General features: G+C 39.5%; 1 protein-coding gene across 2 annotated transcripts in view; it reads left to right on the forward strand.

Moving 5' to 3' along the window:
- The window catches only part of NEB (nebulin), a 206,554-nt gene that overhangs the window by 17,256 nt on the left and 169,665 nt on the right, over window positions 1-19,633 (forward strand). For both annotated transcript variants that reach the window (XM_069472708.1, XM_069472715.1), the window contains 17 exons: window positions 4,367-4,471; window positions 5,138-5,245; window positions 7,881-7,997; window positions 9,527-9,631; window positions 9,720-9,827; window positions 9,922-10,026; window positions 10,436-10,534; window positions 11,514-11,618; window positions 12,602-12,709; window positions 12,798-12,911; window positions 14,130-14,231; window positions 14,325-14,432; window positions 14,523-14,627; window positions 15,668-15,766; window positions 18,176-18,280; window positions 18,853-18,960; window positions 19,049-19,162. In XM_069472708.1, coding sequence (XP_069328809.1) covers window positions 4,367-4,471; window positions 5,138-5,245; window positions 7,881-7,997; window positions 9,527-9,631; window positions 9,720-9,827; window positions 9,922-10,026; window positions 10,436-10,534; window positions 11,514-11,618; window positions 12,602-12,709; window positions 12,798-12,911; window positions 14,130-14,231; window positions 14,325-14,432; window positions 14,523-14,627; window positions 15,668-15,766; window positions 18,176-18,280; window positions 18,853-18,960; window positions 19,049-19,162 — 1,815 coding nt within the window. The remainder of the gene's footprint in view (window positions 1-4,366; window positions 4,472-5,137; window positions 5,246-7,880; window positions 7,998-9,526; window positions 9,632-9,719; window positions 9,828-9,921; window positions 10,027-10,435; window positions 10,535-11,513; window positions 11,619-12,601; window positions 12,710-12,797; window positions 12,912-14,129; window positions 14,232-14,324; window positions 14,433-14,522; window positions 14,628-15,667; window positions 15,767-18,175; window positions 18,281-18,852; window positions 18,961-19,048; window positions 19,163-19,633) is intronic.

Below are 19,633 nucleotides of genomic sequence, written 5' to 3' on the forward strand. Positions count from 1 at the left end.
CGGTAGCGACTAGCCACACATAACTAGTGTGCACTTGAAATGTGACGAGTACAAACTGAGTATATTAGTCAGCTTGGCCTTCTCTAAAAAATACCACAGGCAGGGTGGCTTCAACAACTGACATTTATTTCTCACAGTTCTGGAGGCTGGAAGTCCAAGATCAAAGAGTCACTTTCCGGTGAGGGCCCCCTTCCTAGTTTGCAGACAGCCACCTTGTCCTTGTGTCTTCACATGGTAGAGACACAGGGGGAGCTCTGGTCTCTTCCTCTTCTTACAAGGACACTAATCCCATCGTGGAGACCCCCCACCTTCATGCCCTCATCTAAGCCTCACTACTTCCCAAAGGCCCCACCTCTAAATACCATCACACTGAGGGTGAGGGCTTCAACATATGAATTTGAGGGTGACACAAAGTTCATCCCGTAACACTCAGAGTCCGATATGTGAGAAATGTATATTGGATCTTGAATACTTAATATGAAAAAAAAAGAACGCGAAAAATAGCTCATTAATTATTTTTTGCATTGATTACATATTGGAATGTTAATATTTTGTATCTACTGGGTTGAGTGAAATATATTATTAAAGTTCATTTCCCCCCTGTTTCATTTTACATTTAAAAAATGGCTACTAGGATGGCTTGCATTATACATCTTTTGTACTGCACCACTCTAGTTAGGTAAGGTGACAGTGTAGGGTACTTTGACAGCATTACCAGACCTGGGTTTGCCCTTGTGGAATAATAATGTAGGCTAAAGGAGAGGGTGGCTGTGGACAAAGGTCACCAGATTTGGCCATGGTGACATTATTCATCTCGGTCTTACCTGAATTTCAAAGTTCCTAATGACTATATGCATCCAAAATAATAGTCATTTTGGGGAGCAATGCTCATGATGGGTAGGAGTTCATCCAACAACAAACCATCCGAGAGTGACTTATCTGTGGGACTGTCTTCCCTTCTCTTAAAGTCTTCCCCACTCTCAAGCAACTTTGACCCATGTTTCAACAGCATCATATCCTCTTTCTCTCTAAAATAGGTTTAAAAGAAAAATCTCTTTTATCTTCTCACTCTCATGCATTTAATTAAGCTCATCATTTTCTTGTTGAACTATATCTCCCAGATCCATCCTTTGTCTTACAGCTTCCAGTTCAGATAGTAATGATCACATATCTGCAATGATTATATAATGTTATATTCTGTTTACCAGCCTTCTTTGCTATATGCTTGTCAGAATCAATTTTGTCACCTTGGTCTTTGGCCAAAGCCATCGGCTATGTGCCGGCACCACCTCCTGGCTCAGCTGGGTTTTGTGGCTCTAACATAGATGGACCGGCAGAGTTGTTCATATAAGCAGGCATTACAGGTGAGGAAACAGTGCACACTGTGACCAGACAAAAGTGGGGTTCCAAATGCAGCATTGGGAAGTCCCTCTAGTGTCTCCGTGCCTGCCTCTCTGCTCCCTTCCAGATTCACAGTAGGAAAAATATAAGATTTCAGGTTGGAGTTTCCAGCTGATACCCAACTGGAATTTAGAATTAAAAAAAAAAAAATCTTTCAGTGACATATTGTTACACAGCATGAAAATGCCAGGCTCTGATCTTTTGAAACCATGGAAACTCTTCTACCACGTAGGATTAGGGAGACTCCCATTGATTTCACCAGAAGAGATTCAGTTGAGACAGGAAGGTGGCCCTGGGCCCACTGTGGGCAATAAAAACACCAGTTGGGACCCTTTATACCCATTCTGAAAGGATAACTTTTCTATCAATGGAGCCATCAGGAGTCCCATTATTTAGCTACTCACAGAAAAAGAGAAGGGTGATTAAGTGGCTTCATATTCTTTTCATTTCATAACCACATAAAAACTACAGATGCAGGTGTGGAAAGCAGAAAATGAAGCCCTGTGTTTTCGTAATGCATTAGGTGCCTGGTTTGTGGCCCAATGGAAATCCCTCATCTGACCTCCAGGCAGGAGGGACCATAGTACAGGGTTCAATCTTACTGTAACTTGCCAGAGAGGGTGTCGCAGAGCTTGTAATTGACTCAATGTACTTTTCTCTGTTAAATCAACCAAAAAATTCAAGAAAAAGTTAACTCGATTGTTTTCTCCAGATTTCCATCGGTCAACCCCAAACACAACAGAGTTGGAGAGAAGTGTTAAGGGGAAACCCTTGGGGTTGGGGTTGGGGGGACAATTGGAGGCTGGACCCCTGATATGGGTAATGCATCTCCTTGTATTGCCAGACGTGCAGGGTGAGACCCCTTGGCTGGCAGAGAGGGTCCCACTTGGACACGTCCATCTCTCTTCCTCTCACTACTCTTGCTATTTGCCCTTTCTGCTTCTCTCCTACCCACAAATGTGAGGGAAGTCCATAACTTCCTCAGTAGTTGACAAGCTCCAGCCTCCTCCTGTGTAGTGAAAATGTTCCCAGACCCCGTAGTACTCAGGGGTGGATTGCAAGAGATCCATCTTCACCCTGACCCCTGTCTGCTGCTGGGTAGGGGGAAATATGGAGCTGTGGTTTGTGAAGGTTAAGAAGGGAGAAAGGACTTTGGATGTGGGTCTTGGGCAGTCTTACACTCTTGTTTTGCATCTTGTTTTACTCTCTTAAAAAATCAGACATCTATCTCTCACTGTGAGAATTTCCTACTCGATTTTCCTCAACAAATCTACATATGTGATACCTATTTCTGTAATAGACCAATGTTTAGACATCCTTAAGAATATCTGTTGCCTTCTCAACTTTAAATTACATTGCAAAGTTCTCTCTATCTCAGTTAGGTATGCCTCAGGCCCAGTTGTCCCTTCCCAGTCTAGAGTTTTCTTCCTTTGACAGCAAGCAGGAAGAAAGGCAGATCCCTCTAAAAAAATTGTAGATCAGGAGATCTTAACCTAAGGTGTGTGTACATCACGAACCTCTGAAGCTGTTAAGTGTTTGTGGACCTTTTATAGCTTCTCAGATTCTTGAAGAGTCTATTTCCCAAAAAGATTAGACGCACTTCTATAGACAGTCTTAGCAAATCCAAATATCAATTTTATTGACTTCAATTCTTTAAAGCTTCAAAAGAGGAGGGTAGATAAATTAATTGGCAGTATAATGCATATCTTATCTCAGCAAAGATTTCCACAGAATTGTCCTCCCCCGACATGTACAAGTTTCTTTTTTGCAGAATTTCTGTCTGTTATGATGATTATGATGATAATAATTATTTTTACAATTATTATAGCCCACATTTGCTTACCACTGTAAAGTTTACAAAGCACTCTTTGGTATGTAATCTTATTAACCCCCAGCAGTCCCCTGTGTAAATATTATTGCCGGCACTTGTGGCTTAGATCACTGAAATTGGAGAGGCTAAGTCATACTTTTGTAATGATGGAATTAAGTCTTGGGCCCAGAGTTTCTGAACTCAGGCCCATGGCTCTAAAATTTATAGCTATGAAAACCACTTGACTATTAATTTGCATATTAACTTTTTGAGAAAAAGGAAATGGAACATTTCAAAGAGGGCTGGGCTTCCTTGAACTCTAACTCATTGGCTATGTACCTCACTCTCCCTTAGTTCTTGTTCTGTTAAACGTCTACCAGAAAACCTCTTTCTTTTTCCTAGAATGCTATGTTGGAGTGTAAACATACAAACACCTTGAGACCCATTAGTTATGTCTGTTAACACATTTCTGTGAGCCACAGAGGAAAAATTGCTCTAATCTAGCTCAGATTCTGGTTCATGGGCTCAGGTTTGGGGTTGGCTAGGTGAATTCCGTTCTAAGAACACCTAGGCCAAGGCAGTGCAATATCATGTATCATGGTCTCAGTTCAGTTTAGTGTATGTAGTTAAATAAACATTTATGATGTAACATCTGCATGCTACATTTTGTGTTAGATTCTGAGGATATGAAAATGAAGAAGACGTAACGCCTCCTCTCTTCAAGGAGTTTACAGCTTGGAGTTGGGGTGGGTGGTATTTGGGAGTAAGATGGGGCAGCAGTTCAATTTTCGAATTACTTTCTAGTTCCTATGAAATGTCTTTAAGTCTATACTAGAGGGTCTTATTCATTAACCTGCAAATCAAATTTTATTGTGATTGATGCTTTCTGGATAACTAGGAGTTTGGGTAAAGCTCAGAAATTAATAGCTAAGTTCATCTGGCATGGAGATCTCTCTTTATCCACCCTCGCCCAACTTTCTTGTTGAGTAAAATGACACTGCACTGGAAGATTTTTTAAAGACGTCTATTAAGGACCTAAGAATGGCCTGCTCAAGATACTTTTCAAAAGTTAATCATTATTACATAATTTGTTGTCTTATTTGTCAACTCCTGGGTTGTGCTTGTCTTATTCTCTTTTCTTTTCTTCTTTCCTAGCAAAAATACAAAGAAGACTATGAAAATAAAGTCAAAGGCAAATGGAGTGAGACACCTTGCTTTGAAATGGCAAACGCCAAAATGAATGCTGATAACATTAGTACAGTAAGTAGGAAGGGGTTGCTGATGTCCTGGGAGGGGGACCCCTTTCCTTAATGAGTTCTCACCACCTGCTGTACCTAAAGTGGTGCCAGAACACTTGAGGCCCCTCTTCTCAGGGACAGGACCTGGCGTGGAGATCCGGTTAAGAAAGAAATTTCACAAACTCTCTTTTCTTTTGAGAAACATTATTTTGGCCAAATTCCTAATTATTTCTACCTCAATTTTCACAGGAGCAACATGGTGAGACCCTCTCACTGACTACAAAGTGTAGTTAATACAAATCAAAGGGGCTCTTTTAATTTGTGCTTTGCCTGGGGAAGCAAACTGTACATTTTCAAAGTGTGTAGTTTCTTCTCACTGGAAAACATAAGTCTAGTTATTGTTTTTCCTTTTTCTTAAGTTCTCTGCTCCTAGCCTTTGAGAGGTCTTTCTTGGTGGCCAAGAAAAGCCTTTCTAATTATGCTTTCAGCCTATTGTAATTGTTCCAAATCTCTGTTAAATTGCTACCCATTTTTGCAATGGTACCGCATTCTCTAATTGTATTCTGACCTGCCTAAACCCAAGGGAGTGTGGCTTTGGGTAGCTTCTCCAAATCCCTGTGTTTTCCCATGTCAAATCTTGCATAGTGTCTTTCCACAGTAGTCCTCCAGTATGCTTAATGTCTTGCAGAGGAAATACCAGGAAGATTTCGAGAGCTTGAAAGACCAAATCTACTTCATGCAGACTGAAACACCAGAATACAAAGTGAATAAGCAAGCTGGAGTGGCAGCTAGCAAGGTAGGAAGAATTTGTTGCATTTATCTTTATTGTTTGAGTGGGGGTGAATTTCTTATAACTCTGGCTCTTGTATGTAATTAATATGGGAAGGCTGGATAGTTCTTGGGGGAACTACCAGGGTTGAGACTAATGGATCCCAGCATTTGAAGAAGAGTAGAATTAAAACAAGAACAACAAAAAAAGTACTTTGGAATTATAATAGGGCTACTCAGATTTTTTTTTGTCATGTATGAACAGTAACAATACTTAATTACTATCTTCAGTATTTCATAGAGTAAAGGGCCTTTTGCTATCCAAAAGTAGAAAGGCTGTAATCTCAAGTAGTAGGACTTCTTCCCCCAGGAAAAGACAATTGGCAGCTTTCTACAAAAATAGACACTTCTGCACTCAACACTATGATTACCTTTTTTATTTTCTCACTGACTAAGGAAAAACCTGGTCACAGACAAGGTTCATTAATCCAAGGATATCTTCATGTGTTCTACAGAGTGACTTTGGTGAATAGTCTGACCCTTTGGCATGTGAAAGCAGGATGGTCACTAAAAAGAGCATAAACTTTGAAGCCAACCACACTTGGATCTAATCCAGGCCTGGGCTCTGCTAGAGGAGAGGAAGCAGGATTGTATCACTTAGAAGGCTATTACAGTGTCCAGGTGCAAGACAGTGGTATTTTGGATCAAGAGGGTAACAGGGCAGGTGATAAGAAGTATTTTGAAAGAAGAGTTGACCTGATTTGCTAATGGATTGGGTGTGGGCTATAAGAGAAAGATTCTGATCTGAGCAGTTAAATGAATGGGGTTTCCCTTTATTGAGATAGGGAAGGTGGTGGAAGGAGTGGGTAATTTTTTTGGAGGAGAGACAGAAGCTCATTTTCAGACATGTTAGATTTGAGATGCCTTTTAGACACCCAAGCGGAAATGTCGGTGGTCAGCTGATGATATGAGTCTGAAATGTCAGGGGTGACATATGGGAAGGTTGCATAAATTTGGGAGTTATCAGCACGCTGAGAGTATTAAATTGCATGGCACTAGAGCATCAAGGGAGCGAGTGCAGACAGAAAAACGCCAAGAACTGAACCCTAGAACCCTTCTGTGTGAACGCATCAGCAAAATGGGGTAGGAGCAAAGTCAGGACAGAGCAGTGTCCTGGGAGGCAAGTGAAGGGAGAAGGGAGTTGTCAAATGTGTCAAATGTTTCTGAAATGGATGTACCAACGTCTGCTCTTTGGTGACCTTAACAAGAACAACTTCATTGGGTATGTTTGGAGAAGGTTCATGTGAAGGAGAAGAGAGGAATTGAAGGTACAAGTATATTTAACTCTTTCAAAGTATTAAATATTTTCCTGGTAAGAAAAGAAGAAAATGGATAGTAGCTGATGGAAAGGAGAGTAAGAGAGAATTTTTAAGTTAGGCAACAAAAATGCCATGTTTCTATACTGATGGAAAAAATCCAGCAGAGAAGGAAGATTTGAGAATTCTGGAGAGGGAAGAATGGCTGGGGTAATGTCCTTGAGCAGGTGAAAGGGGAACAGATCTGGTGCTTAGGAGGAGGGGATGGTTTTGCCACATGTCCTGACAGTTTATCCATATGACTGGGGAGAAGGCTGCACATCCCAGATATAGGTAGGGGGATAGTAAGGTTTGTGAATTTCCCTTCTGGTCATTTTCATTTTTCAAGGAAATATACAATTCTATAAGGTGGACAGGTTATTCGTGTCTTCCGTTCATGTAGAGTATCCCCTGTGGTCCTCTGTGTGGGCTGCAGGGTTGGTGCATCTGGATTTGGCCGTGTACCTCCTGCCCTTGCATACCAAGCTGATTGGCTTTGTTTTCTGAAGTTCTTAAATGTTGGATTTATCTGACATTCCTTCAACTTCTGTGGTTATGTTACCTGTATAAATGGCTTACACAGGGGCTTATGGTCAGAACCAGAACCAGTTTCTTGTTCTAATCCCTGTGGATATGCTCCTGATGAGGGCTTTTGGGTAACCCCGCCACCCCTCCCGATTACTGCTTCTGCCACGGCAGGAATTAAAGGTGCGAAGTTGGAAGGACAGAAGGAGAAGGTGGGGCTGCCCCCATTCATCCCAGCCCAGCTCCTTCCTCTTCCTCCTGCTCGTACAGTAAAAGTGTGTGTGCTCTACACAGGCACAGGCGAGGCATACAAGGGTGGTTGGGGGTGCTTCCAGCTTCCTTTCTTTGAAAATGTGTTGGCAGATAAGGCAGCTGGGGGTTAAGAGTTAAGTGAAGGTTCTGCAGCAACAGGTATCTGGGACATGGTGAGTTGTCATTATTTTGTATCTTTCTCTTTCCTGTTACTTATCTATCTCTCTCTCTCTTTGAGGGCAGGGACTAGGTGTTATTTTTTCTTGTATCTATCCCAGAGGTAGGCACACAATCGACACCCTATGGATAACTTTGAATGGATAAATGAATGGGAAGAAAATGCATCCTGGAAATTTATGCAGTTTCTCAACTGCTGTTATGAGTTACTATGAGTATTTTGTTGGTAAAATGTCAAGCTGCCTTTTTTCTAGAGAGAAAATTGATTTGTGAACTATGTCATAATATCCATAATAGAGACAAGGACAAAAATAACCCGTAGAGTTATTTTATCACTTTATTTCACTCCTACAGGTAAAATACAAAGAAGACTATGAAAAGAATAAAGGAAAAGCAGATTATAATGTACTTCCTGCTACGGAGAACCCACTGCTCAGGCAGCTGAAGGCGGCAGGAAATGCCCTAAGTGATGTAAGTTTATTCTTGCCGAAAGTGGTTTTTAAAACTTAGCTGCAAGAGAGATGAGATTTTTCCCTTCTGTAATGACTAAATGCATCTATAACTTTGTAAATACTTTAGGTTATGGAGTGGCAGTTTCATTGGAACTATCTAACCACAGGAAAGCACGAGTGCCTCTCAGTATGACGTGGGTGGGCCCGTGGGTTTAGTTCAATGGTCAGTGAAATCCTCATTTGCTTATAAGCTCCAGGTACCTGGGGCTCCCTATGGGCAAAAAGCACATCGTAGATGTGTTGTGATTTTGACAGAGGCAGAAGGAGACATTTAAAGACAGATCTTGGCCTGAGAAACCATCATTTGCAGACAAAGAACTTGAAAGATGTTTCCCTAAGTCTCCACAGGAATTTCTACTTGTGGATTTCTTGAGAGCCTGGCTAAGCCATTAGATCGAAAATAAATTAGATAAATGAGACTGGGCCTGGTATGAAAAGACTGTCAGCCTGAGACCAACATGTGTGTGTGTGTGTGTGTTCGTGTGTGCTCGCGTGTTCGCGTGCACAGAGAGAGAGAGAGAGAGAGAGAGAGAAAGATAGTCATTTGAGTCTTTCTCTTATGATTAGGTTTGTATTAAGCTTTCCCAATATTTGAGGATTTTATGTAGCTGTCTGAGTGGGTTAGCTGCTTTTCCTTGTCCCTTGAATTAAGTCAGCACCGTAGGAAATATCCGCCTGTGATAGGTGGGGTGAAGCGCCAGGTGAGAAGGTGTAAATGGATCTGTCCAAACAGCTCTGCTGGGAAATCAATGCCAAGGACTCTGCTTTCTAAAAGAAAAGCATCTTTATCAAACATGTAAAAGCCTAGGTTTAAATCTACTGTGTTGATAAAGACAGGAACATACAAATATTAAAAATGAATAGTGCCATTTACATTTTGAAAACAACAAATGAAAAAGTAACCATGATCTGCTTTATCAGTTGTATGTTTAAAACCAATAATTGTTTCTTGTTGTTGTTCAAACTAAAGATACATCCTAGCAGAGAAGAAGAGTTCATAATAGCTCATAGCTTGAGTTCTCATATATACCTTATTTTTAAGGCTAACTGTATAATTAGAGATTTTTTCCCTTGGCACAAGGAGGAAGACAGAGTATGTATTACTCAACCTATATTAACATTTTCATGAAGTTTTTATTTGCTGTTGCTCAAAACCTCCATGTTTGTTCTGGCTCCATCAGTGAGGAAAGAGTATGTGAGCTGAGAGACAGAGAAGGCAGCAATTCAGAAAGACAGGAATCTCTGCAACTAAAGGCTTGGTCAGAGGTGGCACATTGGCTTCTTAAGCATATGACAAACTTAGGCTTTACAATAATTGCTAATAGAAAAGTCTTATGATTCATGACACCCATGTTAGATTGTCAGTTTTTAAGATAATTGACAGCCAGTAGCTTTTCTTCTTCTTTTGTTTAGTGTTAGAAAATACGAGTGTTATAATCAGCGTGGGAGTGACAAGAATCTACTTTAACTGATTTTTTCTTTTGACAGAAACTATACAAGGAAAACTATGAAAAGACGAAGGCAAAGAGCATGAATTACTGCGAGACCCCCAAATTCAAGCTTGATACAGTTCTACACAACTTCAGTAGTGATGTAAGCAGTTTTACCGTCACTTCCTCTGTTAAAAAAAAAGGACCCATCATTTCACCAATTAATAAATGAGTTATGTTTTGTCTTTCAGAACAAATATAAAGATTCCTACTTAAAGAATATTTTGGGACATTATGTAGGCAGCTTTGAGGATCCGTATCATTCACACTGCATGAAAGTCACAGCTCAAAACAGTGATGTAAGTTCCAAGACAATTATTTGATTTTCCAAATATATTTGGGGACCACAAATGCAACAGTTGCATTCTCATGTCTGATTTCTTTTCCTCATAGAAAAACTACAAAGCAGAATACGAAGAAGACAAGGGCAAAGGCTTCTTCCCCCAGACCATAACTCAGGAATATGAAGCAATCAAGAAACTGGACCAGTGTAAAGACGTAAGTCTGTTGTCTGAACTTTCAATATCACTGCCCTCCATAGCATCTAGTGGTCAAGATATGTTTAAAATTTTGACACATTTACAAATAAACATAAGCACAGGACTTATAAGAAACAGAACCTATTTTGTACTATTTTCCCTTGTTGGCATCCCTCTGTTTCAACCATTAATTCTAGCTCATTTTCCCAAAGAAGAGTTATCAGGAATTTGAAGAGATAGGAAAGTTTCTCATAGAGCTGTAAGAGCACCTCTCAAAGAAACTGCAGTCTAGTTAGGAAAAAAACTGTAAATGTTTTATTAACTACAAGTTTCTTTTCTTTGCGGGGGATAGGGCTCTGCTTGCTTGGCCTACAGGCCACCTTGGGTCTGACAGATGGCAGTGCTAAACATTCCTTGTCTTCCCACAGCATACCTACAAAGTTCATCCAGATAAGACAAAATTCACGCAAGTTACCGACTCTCCTGTTCTGGTGCAAGCCCAAGTCAATTCCAAACAACTGAGCGATGTAAGTTCCTCTAAATTAGCCAGGAAATCCACTTCTGAGGGAGAATATTTCATAACTCTATACACAAAATCCAATGACGTGTCACATTTATTTTTTAAAAAGCTAAGTTTTAGCAAGTTTAACTTGTATATATCCATAACCACCTAAAATATTTTCCTATTTCCCTGCCTTCATCTTAGGCAGATAGCATTATAGTAAAATGATTCTGCAAAGGAAACTGATGTAGCTTAAAGCATTGGAAAGAATGTGAATTCTAGAGTCAGACAAAACAGCATTCAAATTCCAGCTCTGTCACGTGTGTTCTGGGTGGCCAAGTGATTTAACTTCTCTCTGCCTCGTATTTAAATCCCTTTTATAATTTATGGCTGTTCTGAAGACTAAGTGAAGGGAGACATGTGCATAGCCCGCACCCTGGCCCAGAGCAGGCATTCAGTACATGGGCTTCTCTCTCCCAAATACATTTCTGGAAAATGGAGTCTTTGAGACAAGTTTTATCATATAAGGTTAAGTAAGGATTTCCAAACTTGTGTTGAACCAAAAGAATAAAAATAAAAGTAACCCCAGTAGATTAATGGCTAGAAATGAAGGCTTCAACTTGAGGATCAACAGCCATGACATATGTGAGGGGTCATGTACCAGATTTGTTAGGAAAAGTTCTCCAGTAGGTGAGCACCGACAATGAAAAGAAAGACAGGGCTGCGTCTCTTTCAGAACCTACAGGGCCAATTGTGCTATACTGGAGGGTGTATGAAAGAGCCACCTTATGCCATTAGGGTCCTTGGTGACAGGTGTCAAGTGTCCAGCACAGAGGTTCAATAATGCAGGGTGGCCTGCTCAAGCTCTGGGTGTCTCTTTTGATCTTAACAACTTTGTCAGTTGCTTTACAAAATGTACTGCATAAGAGGTTTCGTATTTTGGAATAATTCTTCTTCTGAACTAATTTTCTCTCTCTCTCTCTCTCTCTCTCTCTCTCTGTCAGCTAAATTACAAAGCAAAACACGAAAGTGAAAAGTTCAAGTGCCATATACCTCCCGATACTCCTGCCTTTATCCAGCACAAAGTCAATGCCTATAACCTGAGTGATGTAAGTCTCTTACACGCTGTACCTTGTGATATACTGACAACTTGTGCCTTTAGTTTTTAATTGGTTCATTGCTATTCAGTGAATATTTTAATGCTAAAATGGGAAGAACAATTAGCGTTTGTATCATGTTCCCGTGTCTCTGCCAATATAACTTTGAATTCACCTTATAAAATGCGTGTAGCAATCTTGTAAGTAGCTTCATACAATTAGATAATCTTAATATATTTTATCTATCCCTGAAAATACCACCATTCCTGTAGGCTTAACTGCAAATCTGAATCTCTTAGCCATATATTCATTTTTATTATACTATAATTCATTTTCTTTCAGGACCTGATTTTTTTTTAGATACAATTTTATTTCATTCATTCCCCAGGGTTATAATGTCCCTTATTTCACAGAAACGATACTTATTTCTGTATTTAAGAGAACTTGCACTAATGAAGACATAGAGTATTTAAAGGGCAGAAGGCCAGCCTTCCATTACTATCTTTCAATTTTCAAACTTAATTTTATAGAAAAGTCAAATTGCCCTGGGGGATCTCAATTTTCTCAGCAGTTCTATAAATGAGTACTAAGGTTATCCAACATCAATGAGTATTATATTGATGCACAAAACAATCTTTGTAGAAAACTTAGAGATCAAATGAAAGTAATGCCTTTATATCGTAAAAGTATGTTAACTATAGAACATTTGTGCCACTCTGTAAAATATTCAATGTTAAAAATCAAATATTAGTATGATAACTATCATTAAGCCAATTTGATGAAAGATTCTAATGGAGAGTAGAGAAGCCTGATCTTGGAGAATTAGAAGCTCTAGCTTGAGGAGAATTATCTAAAATATGCATGATTTCCTGGACATTGAAAAGGATCTGTTTATTTTATGTTAAGAGGAGGCATTTAGTTATCTTTTTAGTCTCTAAAGGCAATGACATGTGTATCAGTTTTGCCAATTCCTTTGCTAAAATTTGCCTGTCCAGAATATTTACAAGGACGACTGGGAGAAGAGCAAAGCCAAGAAGTTTGACATTAAAGTGGACGCCATCCCCCTGCTGGCAGCCAAAGCCAACAGCAGGATCGCCAGTGATGTGAGTATGGCCTGGGGACGTGGGCAGGGCGTCCTCAAGGATGACGTTTCGTGGTGAGGGGGACCTGGCATGTGTGATGTCTTTGCAGGTGATGTACAAGAAAGACTATGAGAAAAACAAAGGGAAAATGATCGGAGCCCTCAGCATTGAGGACGATCCCAAGATGCTACACTCCTTGAAGACAGCCAGAAACCAGAGTGATGTGAGTGTCTCTGTAAATCTGTGTGGTTTTCAGATGTGGGCACACTTGCTGTTCAGTATAACCTGGATAGGATGTTAGCCTAACTGGCACCTCAGCTTCAGGATGACAAATCCAACATGAAACCTTTACCCAAGTGGTAAAGGAAGGTGAACTTTCTCATCCTTGTTAATGTCTCTGTAGTTTGAGATGCCAGTGAATATTGCCATAGTTTGCTTAATCTCCTTAATGTCCCCTGTTTTATTAGAAGAAAAAATGTATTAGCAATATCATTTTCTTTATTGTTTTTCCTAGAAACGAGCTCAATGTCTCAGTATGTATAAGTATGTGAATATGTGCAATATATATTCATTTAATGTCCTGAACTGGTTAAGGTAGTTTACAAAAACATATTCAGAAAAATAAAAAGCAGGAACTGAGAAAATCAGTTTAAAGATAAATAAAGTAGGAAAAACTAGATGAAGCATAAGCTCAAAAGTGAAATATTTTGTTTTAAGAATTTTATAAAATATTGATCTTATTTTAAAGACCTTAGAATACTTATTAAAAAATAAAGGAAAACGCTTTACAGAAATTGCTTTTCTAATTCCTAGCCAAAAAAAAAAAAATACTCCCTATCACTCCATTTATTTACAAGTATTCCTGTCTTTATTGAGTCCATTTTTGGATTTCTATATGAGAGAAGTAAAAGAGAAAGTGAAGAAATACATAATACATACAATGAAAGAAAAAGCTCTTCATGTATTATTGCTATAAAGAAAAATGTTAGGTCTTAATGATCAAAGCCAACTTCCAGAGGTGTTGTAAAATGTGTTTTCACCAAGTACTAAACGGAATACTTTTCTAGGACTATGCCTAGATGTTAAAGGTCCACCTTACAGCTTATGCCTCATTCTGCACCAAATTCATTTTCCTTAAAAACATTCCTTCAAACACATTGAAATGTCAAGAATTATTTTCAGACAAAAAACTTGCTTCAATCGCAGAATGGGTGTGCTCTAATATATTCAATCTAAAAAATATTATCTGATGAGATTATACAAGACATGAGCCTCTACCACATCCATTCCGGTGTTTGCTTTATGGGAAACAGATGCTAGGGAAACAGATGCTAAGGGAACGCAAAGTTTGCCCCTTTGGTTAAAGGATAGCCATGACATGATAGGCTTTTATTCCAAGAGATATAATTTTCTTTGTGTAATTTTCTTTTCCGTTTGACAGAGATTGTACAAGGAAAACTATGAGAAGACGAAAGCAAGGAGCATGAACTACTGCGAGACTCCCAGATACCAGCTTGACACTCTGCTGAAGAACTTCAGTGAGGTGCGAAAGACCACGCTTACCCCTGGGGTTGCAGGTATTTCCTACTCTTTGACGAATAACTGTTAACTTCATTATGTGTGTTTGCTTTCTCAGGCTAAATATAAGGATTCGTATGAAAAGAATATTTTGGGACATTATGTAGGCAGTTTTGAGGACCCGTATTACACACACTGCATGAAAGTTTCAGCTCAAAACAGTGACGTAAGTTTGAAGACAATTGTTTATGCCTCACAGTGGCATTGTTTGGGAGCAATAACAATCGTGATCTCCTTCTGTTTTTTCTCATTACAGAAAAGTTACAAGGCAGAATATGAAGAAGATAAAGCGAAGTGCTATTTCCCTCAGACAATAACACAAGAATACGAAGCAATCAAGAAGCTAGACCAGTGTAAAGATGTAAGTCCACTGCTCTGAATTCTTGAAATTGGGTTTAGGATTCTTGTGACATCTAGTGGTAAATTTAGCAGGACTTTAAATGCTAACATCTAGTTGCCAGCAGGAGATATTCAATTGTAATTTTTTCGGGGGCGGGGTGTGGAATTGAGGGGCATGACAATTACTACAAAGAGATCTATTTGTTACAAAATAATTTCAGCTTTTATAAATCTTTATTTCCATTAGTTTGCATATACATGAATTTGGAGTAAAAGGAGGATGTTCAGGTTTGTGAGAAATAGGTGTCCATCCTTCAACAAATTTGCACGGGGTGCTCGCATGTGCCAGGCACTGTCTTTGGTGCTGGGAAAGAATAGGAAATAAGTGGGCTGCCTTGCACAGCTTCCGCTGGTGTGGAAGAGACAAACAATAAACCCAGGAAGAGAGCACAGAAACAAGAAAGATATCAGGCAATGCTAAGAAAATGAATATAGGAGGAATTAAACCAGGATGATGTGAGAGAGAATGACTGGATGGGCATTAGTTTGGGTGGTGGAGGAAGGGCTAGGACAGGAATGTCCAGTCACGCTGGGTCAAGGAAAGGGCAGCAGGAAGAGTAGCCTAAGCTGAGAACAAGCTCAGCATTTAAGGAGTTGAAAGGATGAGGTGGCTGAAATGTGTTTGGGGAAGTGGGGGAAGTAGCAAGAGATGGTAGGAGAGGAAGGAGGGTTGGAGTCTGCTGGGCTCATAAGCCGAGGTACAGTTTAGGCTGAATACCAAGTTCAGGGGAGAGCCATGGTAAGGCTTCAGCAGGGGAAGGTTAATCTGGTTGCTGAGTTGCAGTAGGCAGACCAGAGGCAACTTCAGGAGGCAGGAAGAGAAGGGGGTGGGGGAAAGAAAGGAAAGAGAGAAAGAGAGAGAGAAAGGAAGTGAGAACATATCAACCACGTTTTCAGGAACAAAACAAACTGTACTTTTTATATGTTAATGTGTATATAAGTAAGAATATAAAGTTATAAAATACATCATAAAATTTCACTAAAGAACATCTTCTTTTCTAGCATACCTACAAAGTTCATCCAGATAAGACCAAATTCACGGCAGTCACTGACACTCCTGTATTGTTGCAAGCCCAGCTCAACACGAAACAGCTTAGTGATGTAAGTGCATTGATTTATGCAAGTGGGGTGACCAGAGTGCTTTGCTTAATTTACATGCTTAATCTTCATGGACTCATCTACCATCCCAATAATGCCATTTTTCAAGATGTGTTTAATAAAATGCAGATGAAGCTGCTAGGTTGAATTGTAGCCTGAGGAAAACAGTGTTAGACAATAATAAAAATAACTACTATTTCTTCAATAACTCATTGATTATTAATGGGAATATCTTACTTATTCATTAGGGTCTGTCACATGCACACTAAAACTTCTGCCAATTTAGATAAACAGTGACAACAAAAGTATCCATTTGAGTAGGTAACAAAGCAAGCATGTCCCATTCTTCAGTTTGCCAACAAAAAGAAGAGCACAGGAACAAGAACGGCATCAGACAATGATAAGAAAATGAATATAGAATGATGCTGCAGAGTTAAAATGGGAGGATGTCAGAGAGAGGGACTGGATGGGCATTATATTTGGTGATCAAGGAAGGTCGAAGACAGGGATGATCCAACCATGCCAAGATCTGGGGACAGGCAGCAGTGCTTCCCAGACATCCATAGTCATGCGGTCACCTACTGACCCTGTTAAAGTGCAGATTCTGAGTCAGTAGACCTGGAGGGGCCTCTACATTCTGACTTTCTGATAAGCTCCTAGGTGGTGCTGATGCTGTGATCAGTAGACCACACTTTGAGTAGCAAGGTGCTAACTCAGCTAAGTCCTGAAGTAGCTCCCTTTTCTCAAGATAGGAAAATGAAAGACACAGTTTGTTCTACTATAAAATGTGTCTTAGTAACAGAAATTAGCTCATATGCAATTGGTAATGAGGGGAATGGCACCAGCATAACACAGAAGTCATATTAGTTCACATGCAATTTTCCTAGTATATTAATACTTTATGTCCCAATAAAGAACAGCTAAACACTAACAACCCTGACCCAGCTGAACTCGGCAAGCTGTAGGGGATACAGTGCTGTATGTGGTGCCCCGTCACCAACACTTTTCTTGTCAGCCTGGATAGGCCACAGGCTCTGTCTTGGACGTGTTTCTTGCACAGTTCTTTTCAATCTTGTACATTTTGCCTTTGGTTCCAAAATTCACCAGCCTCATTCCTTCTTTATACTTTTTTCCTTCTGCCTAATAACACCTTTAAAAAATGTAAATAAACTCCTCTGTTTAATATTTTAAATAAGAATTTATGTATCTAGGCCGGGCTCGGTGGCTCACGCCTGTAATCCTAGCCCTCTGGGAGGCCGAGGTGGGTGGATCACTCGAGGTCAGGAGTTCGAGACCAGCCTGAGCAAGAGCGAGACCCCGTCTCTAATAAAAATAAAAAGAAATTATCTGGCCAACTAAAAATATATATAGAAAAATTAGCTGGGCATGGTGGCACATGCCTGTAGTCCCAGCTACTTGAGAGGCTGAGGCAGGAGGATCGCTTCAGCTCAGGAGTTTGAGGTTGCTGTGAGCTAGGCTGATGCCACGGCACTCACTCTAGCCCAGGCAACAGAGCGAGACTCTGTCTCAACAAAAAAAAAAAAAAAAAAAAAAAAAAGAATTTATGTATCTTTTAAACTGTGCTAGTATAATATTTTATTTAGAATTATTACTGTTTTTTGTTAGGGCTCTGACTACAGAATTTCATGCCCTCCAGACATACCCTAGCAGTGTAGATCAGATATGTGTTTCCCATGCACACACAGATATATATATAATAGCACCACACACACACACACACACACACACACACTGTAATAGCACCTACAACATGGGAACCCAAAGTTTGGTTACACAGTAGTCCCTCCTCATCCACAGTTTTGCTTTCTGCAGTGTCAGTTACTTGAGGTCAATCATGGTCTGAAAATATTGAATGGAAAACCCCAGAAAGAAATAATTCATAAGTTTTAAATTGTGTGCTGTTCTTAGTGTGATGAAATCTTACACTGTTCCCCTCTTTCCCTTCTTTATGACAAGAAGAAGGGTGAGCACAGTGCAATCAGGTATTTTGAGAGACACAGTGACCACATTCACATAACCTTTATTACATAATTGTTCTATCTTATTAGATATTATTAATCTCTTACTGTGCCTAATTTATAAATTAAACTTTATCAGAGGTATGCATGAACAGGAAAAAACAGTATATATAGAGTTTGAAACTACCCATGATTTCAGGCATCCACTGGAAGTTGTGGAATGTATCCCCTGAGGACAAAGGGGCACTACTGTACCACAGTCCCTAAAAGAGGGAGTGAGATTTCTGATCCCGTGCTAGGCTTTTACTGGGTTGATTATCTCTGAGGCATTTTTCTAAAAAGGACACTAATGCCTTAGTGATATACACTGTCCTGCATTAATTCAAGAAAGTTCCTACCCTGAACTGTTTGAATATCCTTCATTGTTTTTCAGCTGAATTACAAAGCAAAACATGAAGGTGAGAAGTTCAAGTGCCATGTCCCAGCAGATGCTCCAGAGTTTATCCAACATAGAGTCAATGCTTATAACCTGAGTGACGTAAGTACCAAAGCCGCAGGAGCCTATGTTTGATGTCATGAGAAGAGAAAATGTTATAGGCATTTAAAAAGATAGGATCAGAAATTATATAAATAAACAACTATTGAGATTGTTACCAGAGTGTAGGTAGAGCTTTTAAGGCCAAATGCTCTTAAGACTCTTACTTAGCTATCAGATTTCATTTTCCGCAGTCTCTGATTGTCAGCAGCATTCTCTCAATTACCCCTCTGCTAATCCCTAGAGCTTTACAAGATCTCTCCCATGTACATGTCATATTTCACCTTCTCCAAGTGGTTGTCATTTTATATTACCCATTATATATCAGGATAGCAGAGTCTTTAGAAAGTTTATAGAACATTAAAAAGAGTATATTATACTTATTTAGTGGTAGGGAGAAAGAAAGTGGAGGATAGATAAATCAATAGTTGTGCTACCATTTGGTAAATATAGTATTTATAGGTGAAATAAGTCTATATATACACATTCTAAATCTGGGTTTTTTAAATTTTTACTGGATTAATCTGTGTTCAGTGTTGTTCTTATAATTCTTCTGCTGAATTTCTCCTGTCCAGAATATTTACAAGGACGACTGGGAGAAGAGCAAAGCCAAGAAGTTTGACATTAAAGTGGATGCCATCCCCCTGCTGGCAGCCAAAGCCAACAGCAGGATCGCCAGTGATGTGAGTATGGCCTGGGGACATGGGCAGGGTGTCCTCAAGGACAACGTTTCCTGGTGAGTGGGATCTGGCATGTGTGATGTCTTTGCAGGTGATGTACAAGAAAGACTATGAGAAAAACAAAGGAAAAATGATTGGAGCCCTCAGCATTGAGGATGATCCCAAGATGCTGCACTCCTTGAAAACGGCCAAAAACCAGAGTGATGTGAGTGTCTTTGCAAAGCTGTCCTGTTTTCAAGATGTCTTCCCTGTTAACATGCCCAAGGATAGGGTTGTGTAAAAGGATTTCACACACATGGCTCTAGCACATTCCCAAAAATCTGCTATCGAGAACTTTAGAATGATGCCTCAGATTCTTCCACCTCTCACATTTGAGGAGAGAAATTACTGATTTGTACTTGATGTCCATTTCACTTTGAAAAATGTATCCATCAATAGTTAATAAAATATTGATTGTAGTTCTCAAAATCTTTTGGAAAACATCACCAGATGTTTTTATCTTTTCTTCTAATTGAAAAATATTTTGTAAATGATAATTTTAGAACTATACTTTGGAAGAAATTAATGAGTCACAAATTAAAAAATCTTAATATAGCTATTAATATCATTGCTCTTTATTGACTTTAGTAATTAGTGTTGGTCTAGATCTAAGAAAAATACTCCATTGATTATAGGT

The sequence above is a fragment of the Eulemur rufifrons genome, chromosome 1 (assembly GCF_041146395.1).
Source record: "Eulemur rufifrons isolate Redbay chromosome 1, OSU_ERuf_1, whole genome shotgun sequence".
NCBI lineage: Eukaryota > Metazoa > Chordata > Mammalia > Primates > Lemuridae > Eulemur > Eulemur rufifrons.